This window comes from the organism of the source record quoted next, unplaced genomic scaffold, assembly GCF_019419815.1.
Source record: "Pyrus x bretschneideri cultivar Hongxiangsu unplaced genomic scaffold, Pyrus_bretschneideri_v1 Contig23, whole genome shotgun sequence".
Classification (NCBI taxonomy): Eukaryota; Viridiplantae; Streptophyta; class Magnoliopsida; order Rosales; family Rosaceae; genus Pyrus; species Pyrus x bretschneideri.
The window spans coordinates 783,526-807,678 of NW_025999535.1; the positions used below are offsets into that span (position 1 = coordinate 783,526).

The window sequence follows — 24,153 nt, forward strand, 5'->3', positions numbered from 1 at the left end:
CCTGGGCGATGTGGGATGTTACATTTTCAGTTAACTAAGAGCATCTTCCAAAGGAGGTGTCAAATTTTGAACATAAAATTTAAATTTAACAGCCGATGTGGTGTTTTCACATTTTTTAAAGTTGTACTCTCCACCCGATATGTCAAATTAAATTATTATTTTATTATATTACAAAATAAATGATTAAACCAATAAAAATTTAATTAAAGACATTTAATACTTATTAAATTGGGACCGGTCATCAAATGCACCAAAGAGACATGAATGTCAACACCAGCATTCCTTATAATAATGATTCAATCAATAAAAAATTAATAGAAGAGAAAACTAATGAAAATGACTTGAAAACTTTTAGTTTTAACGATAAGGACAAAATAAAGGGTAAAGTGAATAGTACCAGGTTTGACCTTTTAGTGTAAAAATATGATTTTTCGTTATAATGAATAGTACCGTGGGGTTTTCGTTAAAACTCCCTTAATAAAAACCATTAATTTAATAATTAATTTTGAAGTTGCTGTCAAATTTGACAACAACCTTCTTGTTGCCAATCTATGTCATCGCCACATAGGAATTGACATTTCGGTTGAAGAATATTAGTGTGATCTTTTTTTACTGTTATAGCTTATGTGAACATTTTAACATCTCATTTGGAGATGTTTTAAGCATTTCTAATGACGTTTGGTAGTTAAAAGCTTTTTTTATCTATACAAATATTTGGACTCCCATATAATAAATTTGCTTATCCGCAAAAGTGCTTTCTAAATAAGCACTTCCAAGAGCCTTATTTTTCATTCTAAACCCATCAAGCCCAAAAGCATATAGCATAAAAATTTGCAAATTCCAAACACAAAAGTTACATTGACAGAAAAAACAGTTGATACTTGATAGCTTAAAGCCTAATGGCTTCACCTTCACCTTCACCTTCAAGCTCCATCCTTCTTTCTCAATCTCTGATCGATTTCAAATTCCACCACTGAAAAGCCAGTTTCTGAAGACGTTTCTTTCAAGCTCCAGCAATGGGATTCAGATTCCACAATCTCAATTCTGTACGCAAAAGGCTCGCTTTCCACTTTCACAAGCACAATCATCGTCCTCCTCTTCCCAATCCCACAATATCCCAAATCCTCGATTCCCATCCGCAAAACCCTATTTACTCGATCGCCAGACGGTGGCATTTGGGCCACTCCCACCACCAAAACGATGATCAGCATCGCCTCTCCGGTGAAGAGGGGGAGAAGATTTTCCGGATGGGATTGGCAGCTGATGTTGGACTGGCTGCCGGGAAAGCTTTGACGGGTTACTTGTCCGGAAGCACGGCGATCATTGCTGATGCCGCCCATTCGGTCTCCGACGTGGTAACATTCTTGTGTTTTTGTTCTTGCTTACCCCATGTTGGTTTTTTGCTTTTTGGAGAATTGGATGTTAAGGAGCAGAAATTATGTATTTAGAAACTGAATTTTGTAATTGGGAGTCAAGACATTTAGGAGCAGAAATTTGTAATTAGAAGCTGAATTTTGTAATTAGGAGCTGAATTTATGATATTCTTGCTTCCCCATGTTGGTTTTTGCGAGAATTAGATGTTCTTGTTTAGGAGCTGAATTTTGTATTTATGAGCTGAACTTACATGTTTAGGAGCTGAATTTTCACTGAACTTGCTTGCCCATGTTGCATATTGTCTGCTTGAATATCTGTTACTCTTTAGAATTTTGGGGTTGCCCATATTGCATGTCTGTTACTCTGTTTTAAGATGTATCATGCACGCTTTTTGTTTTTTGTTTTTCATTTTCTGCTTATATTTTCAGGTTCTTAGCAGCGTTGCTTTATGGTCATTTAAAGCTGCAAAGGCTCCGAAAGACAAAGAACACCCATATGGTCACTCTTGATTTGTACCTACACGCTACTCCATTGATCTCACATTATGCATATACACCCTACTTGTGTATTTCGTTGCCATGTGTTTTTTGGAAACTTGAAACATTATACAATTGTTTTCTTGTTTTTCCAGGACACGGTAAATTTGAGACTCTGGGAGCACTTGGAATCTCTTGTATGCTGTTGGCCACGGCTGGTGGCATTGCATGGCATGCTTTGGATCTTTTGATGGTAAGTGTCAAGTCGACTACTCATATGTAGTTATTTTTCTGTTTCCAAATGGTTTCAGATCAATAGACTATTGACAGTTAAAAAAATCATGATCAGTTTCTCTTGATATTGAATCCAATTCTTCGTTGATCTTCCATGTTCAGGGATTGTTTTCAGCAGATCCTGCTATTGTTAGTCAGTCATTGACACATGAGCATGGGCATAATCATCATCATCATGGAGTTGACATGGAGCACCCTGTTCTAGCATTGAGCATGACTGTTTTTGCAATATCTGTTAAAGAAGGGTACCAAAGTTTATAAAAACTTATTTGTCCATCTCAACTTCTATGTTCATTTCTCTCCTTATGCGTGCTCTTCTCCTCCGTTTCTCTTCTCTTTCTCTCCCACTCACTATTTGCCTTTCTTTTTTGCTTTTAAGACTTTACTGGATTACATTACGGGCTGGGGAAAGACAAGGTAGTGGACTGATGAAAGCAAATGCATGGCATCATCGTGCAGATGCTATTTCGTCAGTAGTTGCTCTCATTGGAGTTGGTAAGACACTTTGGCTTTTCCTAAAGATCACTTTATCAACTTATATTTCATATTCTTGAATTAACTAGTTAAAACCCGTGATCCTAAACTGAGCATGGTTAAATCACTGTGATTTTAGGAGGTTCAATCCTTGGAGTAAAGTTTCTGGATCCCCTAGCTGGACTTCTTGTCGCAGGCATGATCCTGAAGGCGGGAATTGAAACTGGGCATCAGAGGTCTGATTTTTGTTCTCTATTAAATGCACCATTATATCACACTGCTTCTTAGATTTTCAAAGGAGTACATGCGATTGTTTAAGCTGTTGCACATGCTGGTTCCTACAATCATGAATATAGTTGCAAAGATATATGGCACCTCTATATATCTAACGTTGGTCTTTATTTTTATTCAAATAATGCAAGCTTGTTCACCAAAAAAGAAAACAACGCAAGCTTGATGCATTTCTTGTTGTGTATGCGTATGAGTCTCTGTTAACTTCTCAAGACCCTATATAATATATGTGTGTGCTTTCTTTCTTTCTTTCTTTTGGCGGTGTCCCCATTTTAGTGTCTTGGAACTGGTGGATGCTGCAATCCCAGCAGAACTTTTGGATCCTATGAAACAAACAATTGTACAAGTCGAGGGTGTGAAGGTATCCGGTTATTAATTCTTATAATGCATTTACGAAATTATTGCTCCATGTATCATCGGGTCTTTGAACTCACTCACTCAAAGAAAGGCTGTATTCTGTTAAGCTTAATGGTATTAGCTAGGATCTTAGCTTTTTTGTTTTGCTGTTTGAAATGACCTTTCAGGCTGTGTACAGGGTTGTCATCGCTTGAGGGGAAGGAGGGCTGGTTCATCTCTATACCTTGATGTGCATATTGAGGTTCTCTTTGAAACTTTGTGGCGTTGTCAAATAATGTATCCATCTCCTGTAATGTATCTCATTTGTTTCTTTTGGCCTGGCAGGTTGATCCTTTTTGTAGTGTTAGTGCTGCACATGACATTGGAGAAAATGTTCGTCGTCAGATTCACAAATCCCATCCTGAAGTCTCTGAGGTTTTCATACACATAGGTATGCTACAAATTTTTTAATTGTGAGTTTTCGATATTGAGCTAGACAAACTATAAACGCTCAGTCTTAGACAAACTAGGAATGACTTTTATCCAAATTTTTCGTGCTTAACCTTTCAGAATTTTCATCCCATGGTTCAATTCACTTATGTTGGATAAGATGATTTGGGTTTCTCATTATATCTTCTAAATTCTCATTACTTGCTCTTACTTTGTAGATCCTTCAATTTCACAAATTTTCACCAGTGAAGATCAGCCAGAAATTCTCAAAGAAACTGCATGCCCAAATGTTTCTCCTGCGGAAAAAGACATTGAGGCAGCCGTTTCTACCATCATCTCATCGAAGTACGCAGAGGTATTTCTCCTCTCTTTATCAAGTTGGAAATTCAAGCTCAGCTTGACTTTGATCTTTTGCATGATGTTACTCCAAATGAATGTGTTATTTCTTCACTGGCGGTTAGCTCTTGACGCTTTTGATAAAAAAAATTAGAGTTCAACAATATATGCGTTCACTTCCTCGTTCAAATGTGGATCTTATGAGTAGATTTCAAATATCGATCTTATTAGAAGATTGGATTTGAAACAAGACACCCAATGTTCTTATTTCTGCGTGTGTTTCAGAAAATGGTTGTCGAACGCATAACGCATCACTTGTTACAAGGCAAGATGTATCTCCAAATTGAGGTTTCCATGCCTCCGGACATCTTAATTCGGTAAAACCCTGTATTCTTTTACCAACTTGACGATTTCAGTCCCGTCTACAGTTCCATTCCGTAACGGTTTTAAAGAAATGTTTCTGATTCCAGCGATGCAATGGAGGTGGCAAAAGAAGCCGAGCAAGACATTTTAACGGCGGCGACGAATCTCATTCACGTCGGCATTCAGCTGCGTCTGAGGAATCCAATTCCACAGTTCAACGGTGACTAAGAAGCCAGAAAGAAGGCAAGCAAGTGTTAGACTACATGGTTTTCCAATACCACAATAAAAATTTATTCTTTTAGGTTTAGATTATTTGCATATATGATATATCAGAATAATTAATTAACCTTTGATTGGTTACGTTTCATGTACCAAAATAATATATTAATTCTTAAAATCTGTCTCTCATAAATGTAATGTTACAAATTTCTCAATTTGTTGAATGTTTACTTTGAAATTTTTTCTACAACACATACAACCGTTATCCCTATACACCGGGATATTTAAAATTCCAATTATTTTAATATAATAATCAAGTTTTATTCTACTAAGTGGAGTTATCTTTATGAATCATAAAACGCAACTTGGCTTGATTTAAAGTCAAAGTTTTTTGCGAGCTCCAAGTATTTCATAATTTTTTTTTTTTAAAGCCTTTCCAAGTTTTTCTCTACCTTTTTTGTCATAATCTTTTGTTTGTCTGTCTTCAATTCATGTGTCCAAACCACCAGTTCACGTGTCTAAACCACCTTAACTGATTTTTGCTTATTTTAGGTTCACGTGTCCAAATCACCAGTTTATGTGTCTAAACCACCTTAATTGACTTTTGCTCATTTTATTTTCAATTGTGATCTTTCTTACTTTACCTTGGATATCATCGTTCTTAATTTTATCATTTCTCGTGTGTCCAATTAATCTTTATCTTTGCTGCACTTATTTTTTACTTTTTGACCATCCAAAATTTCAGTTATTTTGATGCTCCATTAATATTTGTTATTAGGGTTAATGTTTTTTAGTAGAATAATAGTTTTAGTGTGTAAAATAGTTAGTTGTCATTAGGATTAATTGGCTTTATGGTCTTGAATCTGTCCACGACTTACATTTAGGCCCCTTTAAATTAATAAAATAAAATGTCTTGGATTTTGATTTAGATGATAAATTCAAGACAATTAAAACAAAACAATTAGGCAAAAGAAATCCGGGTTTTTTTTTTGTTTGGGTTATAAAATTGAAAATAATACGGAAAAAGAATGAGAAACCAAATTAAAAAAAAAAAAAACGAAACAAAAAGAGAACCATTGATCAGATAATTGTAGTCTGTAATTTTAGTCGACACGATGAAAATTCCGATAAACATATCATCACGTAAATGGTTCTTGATTAAACAGAGAAAATTAAAACCCAATAAAATAAATAAATAAATAAAGGAGTTGAGGCTCAGAAGGATCCATTGGTAATTTTGTAATCACAGTAGGGAATTTAATCCCTCAGAAAATAGGTAGTTTTTCAGCATCACTGCCTCAAACTCAAACCCCCTTCTTCTTCCTACTATATATAATCAAATTACAAAAACCCTAATTTACAGAAACCCTAATTCCAGAGAGAGAGAGAGAGAGACGGAGAGGGGGATTGCTGTGACAGAAGAGGGTTGAGCTCTGAATATTTATAGAAGAGCGATTTGAATTAGGGTTGAAGGGTCTTGCCGTCTTATGGGTGGGCAATTTTCTGCAGCCCAATAAGGCCCATTGAGCAATGGATATTGCCAAGCTGGAAGTGACAATGGGCTTATTATTCATTTCCAAATCCAATGGTAGGTAAGAGCCCTGTTGGAGTTTCTCTAATATACGTTAGAAGTGCACATATAAGTTACACATTTGATAACAACTATTAGATCATTTAACTTAAAAGAATCTAACCGTTTTTTATTTAGATGTGTAACTTATATGTGCACTAAAGAAAACCTCAGAGGTCGCCAATGCATTGTGCTTGTACTCTTGAATCATATTTGAATCCCCTTCTGTTGTAAAACATATTAGTTTAAAATAAAATATCGTTTTGTTAGAAAATAAACTAAATAAATCCATTCATACTATACTCTAATATATAAACTTGTTATCCATTTATATTATAACACTGATATACTACGTGATGCCTTTTCAGTGTTTTTATAGTCTTGTGGTATTCCTCCTTGTTTGGTTCAAGGCATTGATGTAAACGTTTAATATTCATTCCAAAGGGAAGGCAAAGTCCCATTCAAGTAATTTATTGATATGAAAAGAAAAACACAAATGGGATTTTCTGAATTAAGCAAATGTACCAAGAGCTTCTATCATCTCATTGGGTCATACTTAGTACATAAAATGCAACTTGGGTTGATAAAAAAAAGGCACAAATTTGACTATACCGAACGAATGTGGACATTAATCCGGGCCTAAAATAGCCCAAATCTCAAACGTGTCACCGAAGAAAAACAAACCCTGGTCTGCTTCTTCCCTTCTTCTTCTTCTTCTTCTTCTTCTTCTTCTGCAAGTAATGGATAAATCGTAAATGTAGATATTATAAGGAACATTAAGGTTTACTCAAACATCCCAAATCTGCTTTTCCATAGCCGAATCTCCGTGCGAGCGTTGCTGTTGCTGCTGCTGAAAAGGGTTCATCATTGCCGGCAATCTGTGCTGACTCATTGCCTCCAAGTCCAACCTTTGCTGGTGGTGGTGGAGCTGCTCATGCAAGCTTGGCGGTCTCGACCCTCCGATGCCCAGCAGATCGAGCGTTGCGCAAGGCCCCAGCGCGCTGTTCATTCGATGAGTCGAATTAGTATTACTAGAATTGTTGTTAGGGCTATTAATGTCCTGATGATCATGATGATCTTGTTCGAAATTCTTCAACATTGCCTGGTGGTTCTGATAGTTCTGGTGGGGACCCCCGCCGCCGATCCCCATGAAGACTTGACTGAAGAGTCCCATGTCATTCATTGCCGAGCTGGCGGTTGGGTTGTTGGAGTGATGATCAAAAGGCTGTGACATTTCTTGTGGGTACTTTTGAATGAGTTGGTCAGTGAACCCTCCGATCATGTTGTGTGAATTATGTGACTGAGGATCAGACGGCTGAGGTTGCTGTTGGAAGTGGTGAGGCTGATGATCATACGACGGTGGGGGTCGAATATTATTGTTTAGAATGGAATTAGGGCTAGAGAGGTGGCCGTGATCAGGGCCTGCCATACTGCTAACAAAGCTCTTCTGCATCATCGGCGAGTTGATCGTGGAGTTGCTTGCAGTGGCTCCCATTTTGGCGGCTTTTTGAAGCAAGGCGGTGGCTGACATTTGAGCTGCCCCGGTAATACTGCTTAGGCTGCTGCCTCCGTTTTTGGTTTCTTGGTGGTGAAGGTAATTGAACCCTGATGAGCTGTTGTTGTTGTTGGAACTCAGCTGAAGGCTGGAGGCCGAGGTGGAAGACACGCTTCTTGGCCCGCCAAAGAGCGAACCGGTGGTGTTAGAGAACATGCCTGGTCCTCCACCACCGCCGCCACCACCTGGGATGTTCATGTTCTTGAATGGCATTGGGACAAGATCTTCAGGAAGCTTGTTTTTGTTAGTGTTAATATCGTAACTGAGGAATTCGGAGACTCTTCCTCCCATGGGGGAGGTGTTGGTGTTCATGGCCATTGATGATATGAGCTGATCATGTGGCATAGGCATTTGGTTTACTTTGTTGTTTTCTTCTGCCAATGCGTCACAAAAGGCTCTGTGGGTGATAAAGCTATCCCTCCTGCACAAACTCATGCAAAAATACATAATTTGTACTTGATATTGTTTGATTACATAAAAATTTGAAAGAAGAATGTATGGTAATCTTAATTCCAAAAATAATAAAATTATTTGGACATACAAAACAGACATAAAACTAATATAAATGGACCCTATCATTATGTGAACTCCATGTATATTAAAAACTGTCAATAAAATGTGTTAATATTGTGTGTTTAAACGGTAGTTAAAATGAAGAGTTGTGACATAAAATTGAAAGGTTTCAAAAAGAGATCGATGAATGTAACTTTATTTCAATTATTGCCCATTTCTTTCCTAAATGAATATTTTTTGCGTTTGGAGGGCTCAATCCAACAATGCTCCACTACACTAAAAGTCATTTTACAAATACATTTGTGACAGTTTGTAAGAAAAATGCTGCAGAAATTATAACTAGCTCATAGAATAATAATAATGTAGTCAAGTTGGTTAAAGTAAAGTGATTCATAACAAGTTTGAATTTTACTCTTTGTAATATAGTATATAGATTAATTTAGTAAAATTATCACTTAGTATAAAAATAAAATAATATATGTATACATTATATAAACATATGGGAGCTAATTCTCGACAAATTAAGCAACCATATATACATGTAGTACTTTTTTGTGATCCAATCTTGATTATATGTTCATGCACATGCAATATTTAATTAACAAAATTAAACTATCCATGAGTATGAGTTACTTAACGAACCTGGAAAAGATGGTCCCACAGTCACACTTGTACTCCCTAGTGCCGCAGGTCTTCTGATGCGCCTTCCAGTCCGACTGCACTGCATATTTCTTGGAGCACTTGTCACATTTCCATTTTTTCTCTCCATGTTTCCGGCTGAAGTGCTTCTTAATGCCGGTGAGGTCTCCTAGCGCTCGAGCTGGGTTGTGGTGGACACACGTCGGCTCGGGACATATGTAGACCCTTTTCCTAACCTCAGTTGTGGTTCTCTGACGGAGCTTCCATGGAAGGTTATGGCCTCGCCGGTGCAGCTGAAGGTTTTGATCCCTTTGAAACCCTTTGTTACAGATTTCACATACAAATCGGTTCGTTGCCATTAGGGTTGTTGGTGATAGTGCAATAACTTCCGCACTCGGATCTGATCACAAATTAATACAAAATTGTTAGAACATAATTAATTAACTGGCACAACTCTAAGTATAATTAGCAATACTAGTTGTGTTATGCTACACAGCATATATACTTGTGACCAACAAAAAGTGAAATCAAGCAAACAGTTCTACTTTATTGGCAACAATTCTTCAAAATGTTTTGATTCTTTCACAAGATAACTCAATTTAGAAACTCCCATTTTTAAGAAGAAGAACATATATTGCTGAAATGAAAAGATTACAAGACTCAAGCATGGCGCCAAACATAGGTAAACATTCTCCAGTGATCACTCTCAACGTCCAGTGATGAGTCTCAACATAAAAGCTGACATGATTCGGAAAGAAACCCTTTTTTTGTTCTTCTAAAATAAATCAAATCTGCGCGCCTTGAGTTGTATGTCATACATATAGTGAAACATGGCAAACGAATCAAGGAAACTACTCGACATTAGTAGTGAAGAAATTAATTCAAAACTATTTGCCTGGAGTTCCTGGAAGATTTCTTTTCTTCTTAAGAGGTGGCTGCTGCGGCTGCTGATGAGTGACAGAGCCATTACTGTTGCTTTGCGCACCGGAAGCACCGCCAGAGTTGGAACCGTGCAAGTGGTTTTGTTGCTGGTCTTGATGAACTTCTAATTCTCCAGTATTATTCCCTGAGGAGAAGCTTCCTTCTTCAACATCACCTGTAATATTTGACATTTTTGACAGGCAAAAAGGGTTGAGAGATGATTATACAATTAAAATTACTTGGCTTGTCCTTTCTAACACTTGGCTCAAATTTTCTATGTTGGTAGAAGGACTAGAGGACTAGAGACTTGTTTTTGGCGAACAAAAATTCAGGAGTTGCTTTTGGTAGAGGAAGACAAAAGCAGGGAATTCAGCTTCTTCATTTCTGGTGACACTGGTGAGAGGAGGAGAAGCAACTTTTGTGCAATATTTAGACTTAATCTTGGAACCTGGTCTTCTTTGGCCTTACATAATTATATATAGTGCTCACAAGACACATTATTGAAATACTTAATTTAATTGCCAAGTACCCTTGACTTGTTGGGTAAATACAACCCTAACCTTGCTAGTTACCTTGTATTCCTTTTGGTTTTCTTTTTGTGTTCACATGTAACCAATGAATTACATACTTCATTTATTATTGTAAGTTAATCCGTTTCTTTTATCCCCTCTAATTCAATGAGGAAAAAAAAAAAAAACCCTAATTAATTATAGTACTCGAGTTGAGAAGGGTAGCGTCATAGTAGAAATTAAGCACCCTTGTGGTTCTCCTTACCCAGATTCAAGACTCCCCCACCCCTTTCCCCCTTAAGACCCTATTTAACTATTGACAAAAAAAATAAAAATAAAAATTATAGTACTCGACTTAACTAAGCTGTGAGTAGTGTGTTTCCACATTTACGCCCAAATTTCCCTTTTTATAATTCAAATGAGTTAATATAAAATATCGCTTGTAAAAAATAGAAAAAAAAACTTTACCTTTCCTTAACTATATATATTTATGCCTGTAGACACACATGACCAATCACGTAGTGCCACGTGACAGTGTCCAGAACATCATCCTTTCTTGTTTTGTCCATATAAACCCTACATCTCTACATCCATCATCATTCACACACCAAACTCAATCCTTCTTTTTAGCTCAAGATTCTTCTTCATCATTTTTAAATCTTGAGTTCTTACAATGTCTTCTTCAAGGAGATTGTCCAAATAGTTTGAGGAGCAACATAAAAGATTGTTGGCACAACAGGAAGAATTGTTCAATTTCGAGGAAGGTGGAGATGAGGCTTTCACAATGGAGGAGGATGAGGATGATGAACATAGAAGGCAGAGGGCTTCACATTCCCATCGTGTCATGGAAGTTGTGTGTTAAATATTCAAACCCATACGTGCTGCAAACTTGGATAGAAAGAGGGAAAAACGAGGTAAAGGTTTCTTGGAAGATTATTTTATCCTCAACTATGTATTCCCTGATCATGTTTTTATACGTCATTTTAGAATGCAACGAAGTTTGTTCGACAAAATCATGAGTGCTATTTGCAACCATTATCCATACTTTGTGTAAAAAAAAGATGCTTTTCATGTTCAAGGTCTTCTTCCTGAGAAAAAAATTATTGTTGCCTTGCGGATACTTGCATATGGAGTCTTTTCCATGTATAGCGCAAAACGCTTCCGTAATTCCACTCCACATTTCTCGCAACTCATGAGTGACTTGAACCTAGCATTCACACAATGTAACATCTTCGATGAGCTTCCACGTAGCCATTTTTTTCACACAAAAAGTATATGAAAGTTTTGGTAGAAAGTGTTGAAAATATTGAAATGTGGTGTGAGATGGAATATGAGGGTTAGGAACTTATAGGAATATTTGTTTTTTCCGTATTTTTTAACAAATTTTAATAGTTTTTTTATTAAATTTTTATTAATTTTAATTTAGTTAATTAATTTGGACCATTGGATTTGAAAAAGATTCAAATCCAACTGCCTATATGTTGACATGTGGCCAACGGTCATAATTCTGACCGTTGTGCCTTTTAAAAAAAAAAAAAATTTAGGCTAAAAAATGTGGATCGGACGGTCCAAATCTCGCCACATCACTAGCCATTGGATTTCAAATTCAAATTTTTTTGACTATTGGAAATCCAACGGTCCAAAAAACTAGCTGTTGGAAATCCAACAGCCTAGAACGAGCCACGTGACCTCCCCGTAAGAGCCGTTAGTGTGCTTGCACATGCAAACCCCACCCGCATTTTCTTGTTAGGGACATGCACCCACTCGCCTAGCGCAAAAAAAATAATTGAAAGGGCATGTGACGTCACATTGGCGTTAGCATGACGTCACATAGGCCGGGCCTTGGCTCAGCACAATCTAGGCCAGCCTATGGGACGGCTTGGGCTGTCAATCGGCCTATGGGTCTGGGCTGGAGGGGATTGGCTGGGTGCCGGGTCATTTTGGTTGCTGGGTTTCAGCCTAAATGTCCTTGGTGGACTTGCTCTAAGAAGATTAAAGTCAACAGAAAAAAAAAAAAAATCAACATGGGACCTCAATTTAAACAAAAAAAATGTGATGATTAAAAAGAGATAATATCTGGCTTTTGGTAAAACTTAGCACATAAAAGGGTGGATAAATTTTGCATGTACCAGGAACACTTGCCGCGTGGGGTCTACCATTATGCGTGTTATGTTATGCATGTGTGACAAGGTGATGTTTCACTCATATCAATAATATCACGTGCCCATGTTTTGGGTAAAAAAATCTCTCCAAAGACATTCACTAAAGTCTAGACAATGTCCTAATTAATCAAACTTATCTTATGGCCATTCCCCGTAGCTTTAGCCTTTAGGTTCTATATATATATAGTATAGTTTAGATAGGAAGAAATATAGCTATTCAAAGAATGGAGTAATTTCTTAAGTTCAAAGTAAAACTGCATTTTAAGAATGAGCATGCATCTGCATGCTTTTCCAAGCTATATAATTCAACTTTTATTTCTCTATCTATCGTTCTTTCATAACAAACCTTCCTGACTAGATCCCCTTGTATTTTACCATGCATCCCTACCTGTTGAGATCAATCAGTTTAATTCAAACCTACGTCAGTAATTATGAACCCGAAGGTATTTTAAACAAAAATTGCACAACTAATTTAAGCTTAATCACATTAATTAGTTGAGAGTTGCCGAACCCTATTTGTCTTATTACTTCCAAACAATCGAAGATGAACCAAACAAAGTCCATATTTGTTTTATTTAAAAGATTTATTGACAATTTAATTAATGACATATATAATAGATGTTGCTGCTTTGTTTTCTAGGTCAAGTTCAATGTGAATGAGAGTAACGACATTAGCTAATAGCTTAAGATAATTATTAATCATGAAGAAGAACACTAGGCACAAATTATATTCATTACATTCTATTATGTGACCTACATGTACATAGAGGTGACCATTGGTCCCTTAATTCATCAAAACGTGCAGTTATGATCATTTTCATCAATTCTGTCAGAACTTTTGTAAAAATGAGTCATGTTGGAAAAAACTATTGCTACAATTTAATTAACGTTGAGAGATCATTGCTTCAATCAGGTTAAAGTTGAGGAACCATTTCTTTAATTGGGTTAAAGTTGAGGGACATTTGCTACGATTTTCTCATTTAGTTTTTCATATTTTTCTCTTGATTCAGCCTCCCGTACATGGTACATGACTCATATTGACATAAATTCTAACGGCGTTGACGAGAATGATCATAGATGCATGTTTTGATGAGTTAAGGGACCAAGATCGTGGATTTTTAGTTGATGGATCATTACTCCAATTGAGTAAAAATTAAAAGACCCTTGCTACAATTCCTCTTATATATATTTAATTTCCTACCTATCTTATATATATATATATATATATATATATATTTAATTTCCTACCTATAAATTATTAATTAATCTCAGCAATTTTGATGTGATGAATATTGTTAGGTAGCAAATAATATCGTATGAAAATTTTATAGTGCATGGTAGAGAACTTCTAATGTTAGTTGTCTACTCGTTACCACATCAAGTCAGTAATTCTAAACAATTATATGCGTGTGAGTAATCGCTTTTACTATAGCTCAGTTCATATAAATATCCCCATTACCCATAACTTAAGGGAGAACCAATACTAATCTGTATCTTCACCACATATAATTTGTCTGTCTTAATTAAAAGGAATAAATTAAAATAAAGTCTTAACTTGTTGCCCAAGCTATAATATATATATATATATATATATATATATATATATATATATATATATATATGCACATAAATTAAAGAAATGTGGACATGCAGTTTATCCTTGAGCTTTTCAGAAGCTTAATGGGAAAAAACAAGTAGGTAGCCTATAAAATGGAAAACAACAAGGAGACAGAAGCTAGAATATCAAACATGGTTCAAATTATAAATACTTGGTCAATAATTTCAAAACTTTAAGAGTCCAGATTCCATTTCTTGATCACAAATCGCTAATCATTCCAAATGGTAACAAAAAGATTGCTTAGTAATCATCGAGGAGGGTCGATGCAATTGAGGAAGCTAACATCAACACAACAATGTAAAAACAACGGGATCCAAACATCACCACGCATTCCTCCATGTTTTCCTTGATTATCTTATGATTAAAACCGAATTTACGGACCGAAGCAGCATTAGGATGCTAATTAAATTTCATAACATATTAAGACTAGTGACTCATGAATTGCTAATTGACACAAGCAAAGGAGCCCCATGGATAAAACCAACACAAAAGACGGAAAAGGCATAATATATGTATTATATTGTGTAATGAAAAGTTTGAAAACGATGTTTGAATAAACAAAAGCAAATTAGGGTTTTGATATGGACATCGAAAAATTTAAACAAAATGGAAAGAAATTTAAGGAGATGGGGAGGATATTTTAGATTTGTAGTCAACCATCAAGGTTCAACTTCGTCAATTGGATTTCCATTTCAGGGTTTGTCTGGTTTTAGGTTTAAGCAGGCACCGCTGTCAAGTATATTCCACATTTGCGTAATTATCGAGCAACTTTGTTAAGTTTGCGTTACTAGTTTCCTTTTGTTGATTACAAATTTGCGGGGTTCCTTAACAACTCAAGCAAGAACTTGTAATGTTACTTTTGTAGAGATGATCTGCCCTACAAACGCGGGCCTCAGAAGTGATTTCTTGGATCGAAAATCTTTAAGTTGTTCTACATGAATGTTAAGAAGCTTAGGTTGGGGTTTAGGATTTAGAGTTTAGGGTTTAGGATAACACGAAAATAAATTTTATGATGTGTTTTGTAGAGATTTGCAAAATTTTATGATGGGTTTAGGATAACACGAAAATAAATTTTATAATGTGTTTTGTGAATAATGCAGCTATTAATGTTTTAAATAATGGGGAGGAATATTTGAATTTTGATGAAAATGGGGGAGCACGGAGGAGCACACTACATTATACAGAGTCCCATTCTCCGAAATCCCCAAGTCCAAAGAAATTGCTGTCACCCACCGTTTGATCTTAACCAAATGATAGAAGAGAGTACAACAACAAAAATTAAACGATCACCTACCACCAAATTAAATCAAAAAATAAGCGACCACTATTTTCTTGAACCATGGTGTTTAAGAATGCGACTCGCATTAAACAAAGTGTTGTATTCACAATATGATGATAGCCCGACGGTTTAGATTTTCTTGTGAACTCGGCCAAGTTGCCTAGTCCATCTTGATTAGATTATAAAATTGATATCCACCCAGCCCAGCTTAATCTATTGATGTATTAGGCCCAAGTAAAAATTGGTAGGCACATCAGATTTCGGCCCGGCCCACGAAGTTGTAGCACCGCTTTTCTTTTTGTGGATGTCTGTATATTCTGTGAAGCAAGTAGTTAGGTACAAAAAAAACACATTCATGATTTCACTTGTACAATTTACATGATGAAGCTTCAAAAGCTTCAGAAAATTGAGTCAAACCGGACAACTCTGTACTCACATCTTGAATTCCAGGAGATCATATACGGGTGCGAAACGCCTTTTCCGATCAGCCCCATTCAGCACAACCTCAAACAATCTGCTCTACCTCATTGAACAAATAGTGAATTTGCCTCAAGGGACCTCCTTGTGCAATATTCGAATGCTCTAACCGGGTTGGCATTTTTCGCTGTACATACAATGTTACAAACCTCTATCCGAATGTTCATCTTCTATCCTTGTGTCTGCAGCATTAGCAACAACACTATCATCAAAAGCTGCACCAACGATAGAGCTTCCCCGAGCTCTTTGAGACCTTGGTGTTGTTGACTTATTTTGTAATGTCTCACCCTTTCTCTTCCTCCTTGTCGTAAAGAGATCATGCTTAAGAGCTTCCTGCACTTTTGTGGTCAATGGCCGGTTCCTTGTACTCTGCCTCTGGCTCTTAATGAAAGGCTGCTTCCTTGTTTCTGATAGACTGCTTATCTTCTTCACACTTGAGTCGTCATTACTTTGTGCCACATCCTTGATCACTGGTTCAGGAAGCTTCGGTATCTCAAGCTGGCTTGTCTCAGATAGAAATGAATCAAATGATGACTTGTTTGCACCTGAGTTGTCATTATGTTGCATCATGTCCTTGGTCAACAGTTCAGGAAGCTTCAGTGGCTCAGGCTGCTCGCTTGTTTTGGATAGAAATGAATCAAATGCTGACCCGTTCGCACTTGCGTTGTCATTATTTTGCATTGTGTCCTTGATCAAGGGTTTATCAATGTCCGCATCTGTTGGAACATAAGGAAGGTTCAAGTCAATGCATATCCAAGATTGCGATTTTTCGGAGTGCAGGCCTACACGCGAACTATGTAAGTTTGATTCGACAAGGGGCTCATCTGGAGTTAGCTTCTTATCCACAGACACATTTTCATCACTGGAGCTTGAGTCTCCATCATTACAATCAGTCAAATCCTTCTGTTTTCTTTCAGGGGCCAAATATCTCAAATCGTCTGACTTCATCGTGGGGATGCAGTTATAATTCGTTGCCTTGCTTGGAGACTTGTCATTGAGAAGATTTAAACATTGAGATTCATGGATACTAGTTACGCAATCTGAGGAGTCGAGAAATGTTGTCCTGTCAATTATATCCTCAGCGGGGTTTGAGGTAGTTTTTTCTTCTTCTGCATCATCTTTTGACTCTTCATATATATCTTGTTCGGTTTCAGTAAAAGGATTGGAGGGAGTACTTATACTTTCAGTTTGAACAGGCAAACTCCTCAGTTTTCGTACCTTCGATTGTTCTGCTTCTGCTACATGAAGCATACTTGTATCCACAATTGTAAACTTCATTAGATCTATATCCCCATTTGTGCTCCTGTGTGGAAGGAGGTAATGACGGTGTTGCTTATTTAACATATCAACTTCATTGAATTTAGCTGATTCCTCTTCTCTGCCTTTAGCTGCTTCATTATCAAGCTCAAGAATATCGGGGTTAGACGCCACATTCTTCAAGACCTCATGGACAGAATCAAAGTACTGATTACCTCTCACAAGGCGCCTTGAAAACTTCTCTATACCAGGTACAATAAACACCAAAGACAGATTACGCTGCTCGGAATGCCATCCTCGTGCTAAAAGACGGGGCCAAACAGCTTCCCAGAAAAGATCATTCGACCGCTTTTTACTCAACTTTAAATCTCCTGTTAGATACTTGATGATCTCTGGCGTTGTAAGGGAGGAACAGGCTTTTCCAATCGGTACTTCTGGACGAAAAGAGATGGCAAGACTGTTCTTTGTTGGCTTCAAAGTAGTGCCGGTAAGGTCTTGCTTCCCTTTTCCAATACCTACTGCTTCTATAAGCATACAAACGCCAACAATGTCCCTTAACTTGAATATATATTCTTCAAATAAAATCTTTCCCCCTGCAAAACATCTCGAACTCTGCACAAAAGATAGAAACTTGTTAGGTTTTCGGAACAGATCATACGCTTTCCTTACCATACTCATGCATCTAGCTGCAAGTGCAAATCACAACAGAAACAATATCATGAAGTTAACACAAGAACATGACATTCAAGAAGCCACCAGAAGTATGCACGTCAGCAAAGAAAAATTATACGAACAATGCATTCTAAACATGAAAGTTGCACTGATACCTAATGATGCATTCTTATACGATGATTCATCTTCCCACTCATTGCAAGCAGATAAGGACACAACTAGTGCAAAATAACATTGAAATAACTACCTCCATCAGCATATCTTCGCAGTCCTTGGACACACGAGAAAACAATCTTGATAACAGTTCCTTCTGCCTCCACCCCGTAAACACTTTTTCCCCTTGTATACAGGGGTTACCTTTTAACTTCCTACACTTTGACCATCTGCGATATCCATCAGAACCATAGAACTTTCCATAGTAAAAATACAGTACATCCCCCATATCCATACTTCCAATAAATCGCTTCACAAGAGTAAGATTCTTCCCAAATATATACAGACCGAGGAGAAAACTATCTTCCTCAATTTTGCTCCAAGGTTTGATCTGAGAGTCTTCGACATCCTTTGCATCTCCCAACACAGCATTTCGAGGTTTAACTTCAAGTTCTGAAATTTCATTTTCTTTACTGCTTCCAACAGACTCTACATTTCCCTTGAACTTTCCAGCTTCACAATGTTTCCATGGGATAGGTAATCCCAGTGAAAATGACAGATCAAGGACTTCTGAATCAGCATGCTTGTTTGTAATCTCCAACCGCTCGAATTTAGCAATCAAGGGTGGAATATCCGCCTGATACTCATTTCCGATTCGAGGAACCACCTGTGGATGTACTGCAGATTTATCTGTGACATTCTCCATGTAGTCATCCAAATGCTAAAAACCTATATGCCAGAACAGAAAAACTTGAAATTACATGACTGTCTGTTACGTCAAAGTATTAATTGCAACATCCCAATTAAAAAAAAAAACATCAAAAGCTTGTACCTTTATTACAAAATCTACTGAAACAGGATCAGAAAATTTTCAATTTTGGTGCCAAAAAGCTCTCTGAACTCAATAATTTAAATGCATTGTTCATCGCAAATGGACTAATCAACCAACAACCAAATACGAAAAGAGCAGTAACCCGAAAAAACCAGAACATTGTCAATTTTGGTGCCAATAAGCTCTCTGAATCTAATAATTATATGCATTGTTCATCACAGATTAAATCAGAAGTTAGGTAATCAAGCCGCAACTAATACGAAAAGAACACTATCCCGAAAAACAAGCATGCTTCCATAAGAAAATTTCTAATTATGCAAATGCAGATCAGCAAACAACTTTATGCAGCAAAATGAATCATACTTTTAGTATCAAGCATTAAAGAAAAATGAGCAAAATTAAAGAAACCCAAGTAAAATAAATCAACTAAATAGCTATCGAGTACTCATTTTGAAGTAATAATTAAAAGAAATATAAATAAGAACATCAAGATTGAGTTATACATATTAAACAGTAAAAACAAACTGTCAAAATAAGAATAGAACGAGGCTTGAGAGCAAAGCATGCAAAAGAACGAGGGAGTTTTAACGTAAAACTTCCAGTACTTTTCATTTTAACTAAAAACCATATTTTTATGCTATAAAGTCAATATATTCAATACTATTCACTTTACTTTTTATTTTGCCATGATTGTTAAAATTCAAAATTTTCAAACTATTTTTATTAATTTTCCTAAAGAATGATTGGAAGAGAGAGAATATTTGCTCATAAACTATCTAAAACCTCCATGGCCATGGAAGCAGTTGATCACGTTAAAACCCACGTGAGAAAAATGAACCTGGGTAAATGCTCCTGTTGCATTAACCTCGATTGTCAACTATTTTTTCAAAGAAAACAAGAATATCAAAGAAAGAAAAGAAATACAGAATATATATATTAATTAAAGAAAATGGAGAGAGAGAGAATGACAGAAGCGTTTTAGAGAGAGAAAGATTTTACCTTTTTACACGAGGCGAGAGAGTTGAGCTTTCATGGATGTAGAGAGGAAGTTGAAATCTCGAGGACTTGCAAAGGAAGAGGCACAGAAAAAACGAGAAGAAATAAAGAGCAAATAGAAAGAAATAAAGGCGAAGCTTCTATTTATACTGACTGAATTACCAAAACACCCTTGGTCAAGTTTTTTAATTTTGTTTCTTGTCTATGAATGGGTAATAATAGTAGTTTCTTTTTCTTTTTCTTTTTTCTTTTTATTTTTTTTTTTTTATATTTTATTTAAAACAAACTCAATTTTATTTTGGGGTTGTCATTTGGCACTCGAGAAAAGTCATAATACTCCCATCCGATATCAAATAGTAAAGGAGAAATTGCAATTCAAAGAGCACAAGATCAAGGTAGTAGCTAGCTCGAGTAAGCTGCGGCCTAGGGCTAATTTTGGATTTCTGAAAAATTGCATGAAAAAAGTAGTTTAATTCAAGGGAACTTTAACAAAAAGTTCCCGATACTGTTCACTTTAACGAAAACCACATTTTTACACTAAAAAGTCAATTATGGTACTATTCATTTTACCTTTTATTTTGTCCTTATTGTTAAAACTCAAAGTTTTCAACCTTTTTTCATTAGTTTTCTTTTAATTTCAATACTAGCACAAACTTCTTTCTAGCAAAATTAACCTATCTTGAACAAAAAGGAAAACATAGCCCATCCTTATTAATATTCCTAGCTCCGCCCTTAAAATTGAGAAATCTTGAGAAAACCTTAAAGAAATTAGGACAAAAAAAAGAAAAACTCATCAACCCCACCACAGGATTTCGTCCATCAGAAGTATATAACAACATTGACTCCATCTCTCGAAGCTATAACAAGACCATTTTACTTGCCATAAAGAGAGATTAGGTGTTTACCAAAAAAAAAAGAAAAAAAAAGAAAAAAAAAAAAAGCGAGATTAGGTTTTAAAAACATTACTATAAAAAAGAGACGGTTAGATACTTCTCTTGATTTGGTATACGAAATTCATGTACCTATGTTCCAATATCAGATAATAATTTATTGTACAAACAATGTTGGATTTGCAACATTGTTCATTCTAACTTTTTCACCATGACGTCAAAACAGAAGGACTCTGCAGTACCTAAATGCCACGTATGACCATTTATTTTCAAAATCCCTCAAATTTATTTATTTATTTTTGGAAATTGGGAATAATATTACCAAGGCAAAGAAACCACAACATTACAAGAAGCCTACACCGAGGCTAGCAACAACTAACCAACAAAAAACCAAGCAGCGAAGGGGTTAAGGAGTGAAGATGCTAGAACCGAATTCGAGCATCACCCCCTCCACTACTATAAAAGTCCAAGGAGGACAAGGTAATCCATCATTATTTAAAACAAAAAGCAATGAAGATGGAGGTCTATTGACCCATATGACATTGCACATCTTTGTCTTGTTGCGCGACGCCAACCTGTCCGCCGCCAAATTTGCAAATGATGGATTTACTACAAGTTCATCCAATAGTGAAACGAATTGGAGCACTTTTGAGGGGATATACAAAGAAAAGAAATAAACTAGATACAACAAGGTTAAATAATTTTGTCTATGTCCAATATAACGCTAGGATCATGAACAAGAAGAATTTAGTCCATTCTTTTATTATCCATACAAGTATAATTTTTTTAGGTGTAAATAGGCACTTCTTTACAAGATATATAATAAATTTACATAAATCCACATGGGCCGCCTAGGCGATAGGCCTTTGTCCGCCGCCCAACTAATGCCTAGCGATTTTTAGAACCTTGCCATTAAGACATTTATTTGTAGTTAATAAAATGGATGAATGCAGTTCCACAAATAAACTCTAAACTCTTAATCCAACAATCATATAGTTTCAGATTGAGATGATTTTTGGTAGACATGATTTTTTAGCTAGGGAATACCTAAAAGAAAGACAGTTCAGATTGTTAAAATACATTACGAAGTCAACTCCACAAAAACATGTGTAAAAAAAAGTGGTGCCACACATACACACACACTAGGCCATTATGTTCGTCAAAATGGTTCAAGAGTGTATTATATTGGTTAATTATGTGATTTTTTTTGTCACTTATATACGCTTTGAAGAGAATAATTAAAAGAGAAATGTCAAAATTACCATCACAAAAGTTGAGTGCGATTTCGTTTGTTTCTTCATATTGATTTTCCTAAATTCTTGTGATTAGTCATGCTTTGGTTAAGGTACCTAAAGAAAGTATACATAAAATTGTGAAACAGGAAATATAATGGCAGTACTTTACGTACCAAAACCCTAATTTTTTTTAAAAATTAATCGGAGCAACAAAGATGCCCACTAGAGCAAGTAAATTGGAGAATCCAACGAAAGTAGGAAGGTGTGGCCCCAAACTGTATATGACAATACGACGCGCATTTTTCTGAGGTCCACTTAATTTTTGTCCTCTGACTAAGCCTCTAAAAACTTAGAACCGTCTTAATCTCACATCATTAGTTGATTGAGGGAAATGTATGTTCTACCCCACCGAGTTCCCAAAATAATCACGCAAGGATGATGATTGTGCTGGAAAAGTAAGAAATATTGGAATTAGGGTTCTCAAGCCTAATTAGTTTTCGTGGTAGTTAATAAAAACCAAAATGACTAGCTAATAGCATACTTGGAAGATATGAGAGCCATGAGTGTGTGTGTCCTTATCCTTGTACTTTTTCGCACGATCTGCCTGCTGATCAACCAGATTTGAGAGTAGGTATATATTTTCATTGAACAACCACAAATATTCATGTTCTCTAAACAGTGGTTTCACGCTGAGAAATCGTACGGGAAGAAGCAGAAACATTGGTTTCAGCTTGAACTCCAAAAGCAGCACCTTTTTGCCACTAGCAGTAACCATGGGACGAACATATATATATATATATATATATATTTACAAAGATGTGGTGGTATATATTATTGCCTGGGATATATTCTTTTGACATTGTTAAATTTTAATTTCAAGAAGTATACATTTAATTACGAATATGCATGTAAAAAGTTGCAGCCTTATTAAGTTTTAGCTTTTGTTATCACCATCCAATATGTTCTATCCTCAAAGAAGTAATGTAAGTTGTAAAATTAAAGAAGCAGTACATGCAATGACAGTGAGGATGTGAAGAAACGTTTGTTATCAAAAGTTTTTAAAACATTTATAAGGAGTTGGGCTGCTTCGCACATATCAAAGACAAGCTTTATGTTGTCATTCTTGTTGTGGAGTTGGCTCCTGCAGATTGGTACAATTTATGGCTTGAAAGTGACTCTTTTAGAGTGATATCTTGTTTTGTTTCTGGTTCTTTTTCTCCTCCTTGGTCGCCAACGACAAAGCTAGAGATCTGCATGGATGAGGGCATTCTCAAACAACAAAGTCACAAATTAAAAGGTTTGAGAATGTAGTAAACAAAACGCTTATATATTAATTCATAATGTTTTTCATACAACAAATTAACTCAATGTGTTTTCATGTATTTAAAACATTGCATACAACTTCATTTTGGACTTCCCTTCTTGATGTGTGATTTTCTTTTTTACCTAATCTTTTTAGATTTTCCTTTTTTTTGTTTTGCAACTTGTCTTGCATGTTCTTACCTTTTAAATTTTATTTTAAAGGGGTTTAGTCCTATGTCCACTCCCTCTTTTTCTTGTATTTTCTTTTTCAAGAGAGGTAAAGTTTATGTCCCATTTTTCTTGTATTTTAGTTTTCTTACTTTATGACGGGTGAGGTGTATTCATTGATTAAGTGTAACTTCTTTTTTTCATATCAATAAATTTTCCTTGTACTGTTGAGGTTTTTCAAAAAAATAAAAAAAGAAAAAAGAAAAAAAAATACTGAACTACATAATGTTTTGAATTTTCTTCATTAGCTAGCTAAATTACATCATTCAGACAGGAACTGAAAGGGATATATTGTGTAAGTCTTAGCTTCCAATTTACCCTACAAATTAATTTTCAAAGGACGTCATAAATAAGTGTAATTTCTTAGTTTTTTCTGTCTGAACCTTCTCTATGTCTGGCTCTAATTTATATATAAAATGCCCAATTTGGCAAGTTTATTGTCCTTTTCATCTTCAGACAGACCTCAGCTCATCTATAAATTAGTGTTATCCCCTTTCAGGCAACTAGGTCGTCTCACGATCAAGATTATATGGAGAAATGTGACTGCATAAGTTAAGATAAGTGTCTATGACTTTTTATTAGAACAACCGCAACACATAATGTTTTCCTGCATAGATCAACGGGTTTGTGTTGTCGTTGACTGCACATGTTTTTCCATTCATAGGCTACTTAGATTTAATTAATTGAGTATATATTATGACTTGATGTTCTTCAACATATGCATATGAGTAA

The 24,153-nt window shown here is 35.9% G+C and overlaps 3 protein-coding genes and 2 non-coding genes across 6 annotated transcripts; 1 reads left to right on the top strand and 4 right to left on the bottom strand.

Moving 5' to 3' along the window:
* Window positions 1-874: 874 nt before the first annotated feature.
* Window positions 875-4,828, top strand: LOC125477942 (metal tolerance protein 2). The gene is made up of 12 exons (XM_048585468.1): window positions 875-1,355; window positions 1,803-1,872; window positions 2,006-2,103; window positions 2,247-2,389; window positions 2,524-2,639; window positions 2,758-2,854; window positions 3,186-3,270; window positions 3,445-3,507; window positions 3,591-3,696; window positions 3,914-4,050; window positions 4,317-4,408; window positions 4,502-4,828. Exons 1-12 carry the CDS (start codon window positions 1,017-1,019, stop codon window positions 4,620-4,622), a joined length of 1,467 nt encoding a protein of 488 aa, XP_048441425.1. The 5' UTR covers window positions 875-1,016; the 3' UTR covers window positions 4,623-4,828.
* Window positions 4,829-5,687: 859 nt separating this feature from the next.
* LOC125478155 lies at window positions 5,688-5,763 on the bottom strand. The gene has a single exon (XR_007258915.1). It is a non-coding gene; the product is annotated as a small nucleolar RNA Z155 (small nucleolar RNA).
* Window positions 5,764-5,821: 58 nt separating this feature from the next.
* On the bottom strand, window positions 5,822-5,916 carry LOC125478154. Its single transcript, XR_007258914.1, has one exon. It is a non-coding gene; the product is annotated as a small nucleolar RNA R41 (small nucleolar RNA).
* A 1,054-nt stretch (window positions 5,917-6,970) lies between these two features.
* On the bottom strand, window positions 6,971-10,002 carry LOC125478102 (zinc finger protein GAI-ASSOCIATED FACTOR 1-like). Its single transcript, XM_048585891.1, has 3 exons — window positions 9,786-10,002; window positions 8,894-9,290; window positions 6,971-8,159 (listed from the first exon to the last, which is right to left on the bottom strand). The coding sequence occupies exons 1-3, from the start codon at window positions 10,000-10,002 to the stop codon at window positions 6,971-6,973; spliced, it is 1,803 nt and encodes a 600-aa protein (XP_048441848.1).
* A 5,713-nt stretch (window positions 10,003-15,715) lies between these two features.
* On the bottom strand, window positions 15,716-20,288 carry LOC125477998. Of its 2 annotated transcripts, XM_048585586.1 has the most exons (3): window positions 19,770-20,288; window positions 18,033-18,667; window positions 15,716-17,725 (listed from the first exon to the last, which is right to left on the bottom strand). In XM_048585586.1, exons 2-3 carry the CDS (start codon window positions 18,642-18,644, stop codon window positions 15,998-16,000), a joined length of 2,340 nt encoding a protein of 779 aa, XP_048441543.1. In that variant the 5' UTR covers window positions 18,645-18,667; window positions 19,770-20,288; the 3' UTR covers window positions 15,716-15,997. The 2 variants fall into 2 exon arrangements, with proteins under 2 accessions (XP_048441543.1, XP_048441544.1); XM_048585587.1 differs by lacking the exon at window positions 19,770-20,288 and having other exon boundaries at window positions 18,033-19,287.
* Between the last annotated feature and the right edge of the window lie 3,865 nt (window positions 20,289-24,153).

Bases quoted from the DNA above. Each gene is read 5' to 3' on its own strand.
- LOC125478102 (XM_048585891.1), bottom strand. From the start codon at position 10,002: ATGTCAAATATTACAGGTGATGTTGAAGAAGGAAGCTTCTCCTCAGGG. The intron at 9,291-9,785 runs GCAAATAGTTTT...ATTTGTGATCAG, and splicing joins AAATCTTCCAGGAACTCCAG to ATCCGAGTGCGGAAGTTATT. The intron at 8,160-8,893 runs GTTCGTTAAGTA...GAGTTTGTGCAG, and splicing joins TGTGGGACCATCTTTTCCAG to GAGGGATAGCTTTATCACCC.
- LOC125477942 (XM_048585468.1), top strand. From the start codon at position 1,017: ATGGGATTCAGATTCCACAATCTCAATTCTGTACGCAAAAGGCTCGCT. The intron at 2,104-2,246 runs GTAAGTGTCAAG...TTCCATGTTCAG, and splicing joins ATGCTTTGGATCTTTTGATG to GGATTGTTTTCAGCAGATCC. The intron at 3,508-3,590 runs GTTCTCTTTGAA...TTGGCCTGGCAG, and splicing joins ACCTTGATGTGCATATTGAG to GTTGATCCTTTTTGTAGTGT.
- LOC125477998 (XM_048585586.1), bottom strand. From the start codon at position 18,644: ATGGAGAATGTCACAGATAAATCTGCAGTACATCCACAGGTGGTTCCT. The intron at 17,726-18,032 runs GTAGTTATTTCA...TCTTTTGTGCAG, and splicing joins GCGAAGATATGCTGATGGAG to AGTTCGAGATGTTTTGCAGG.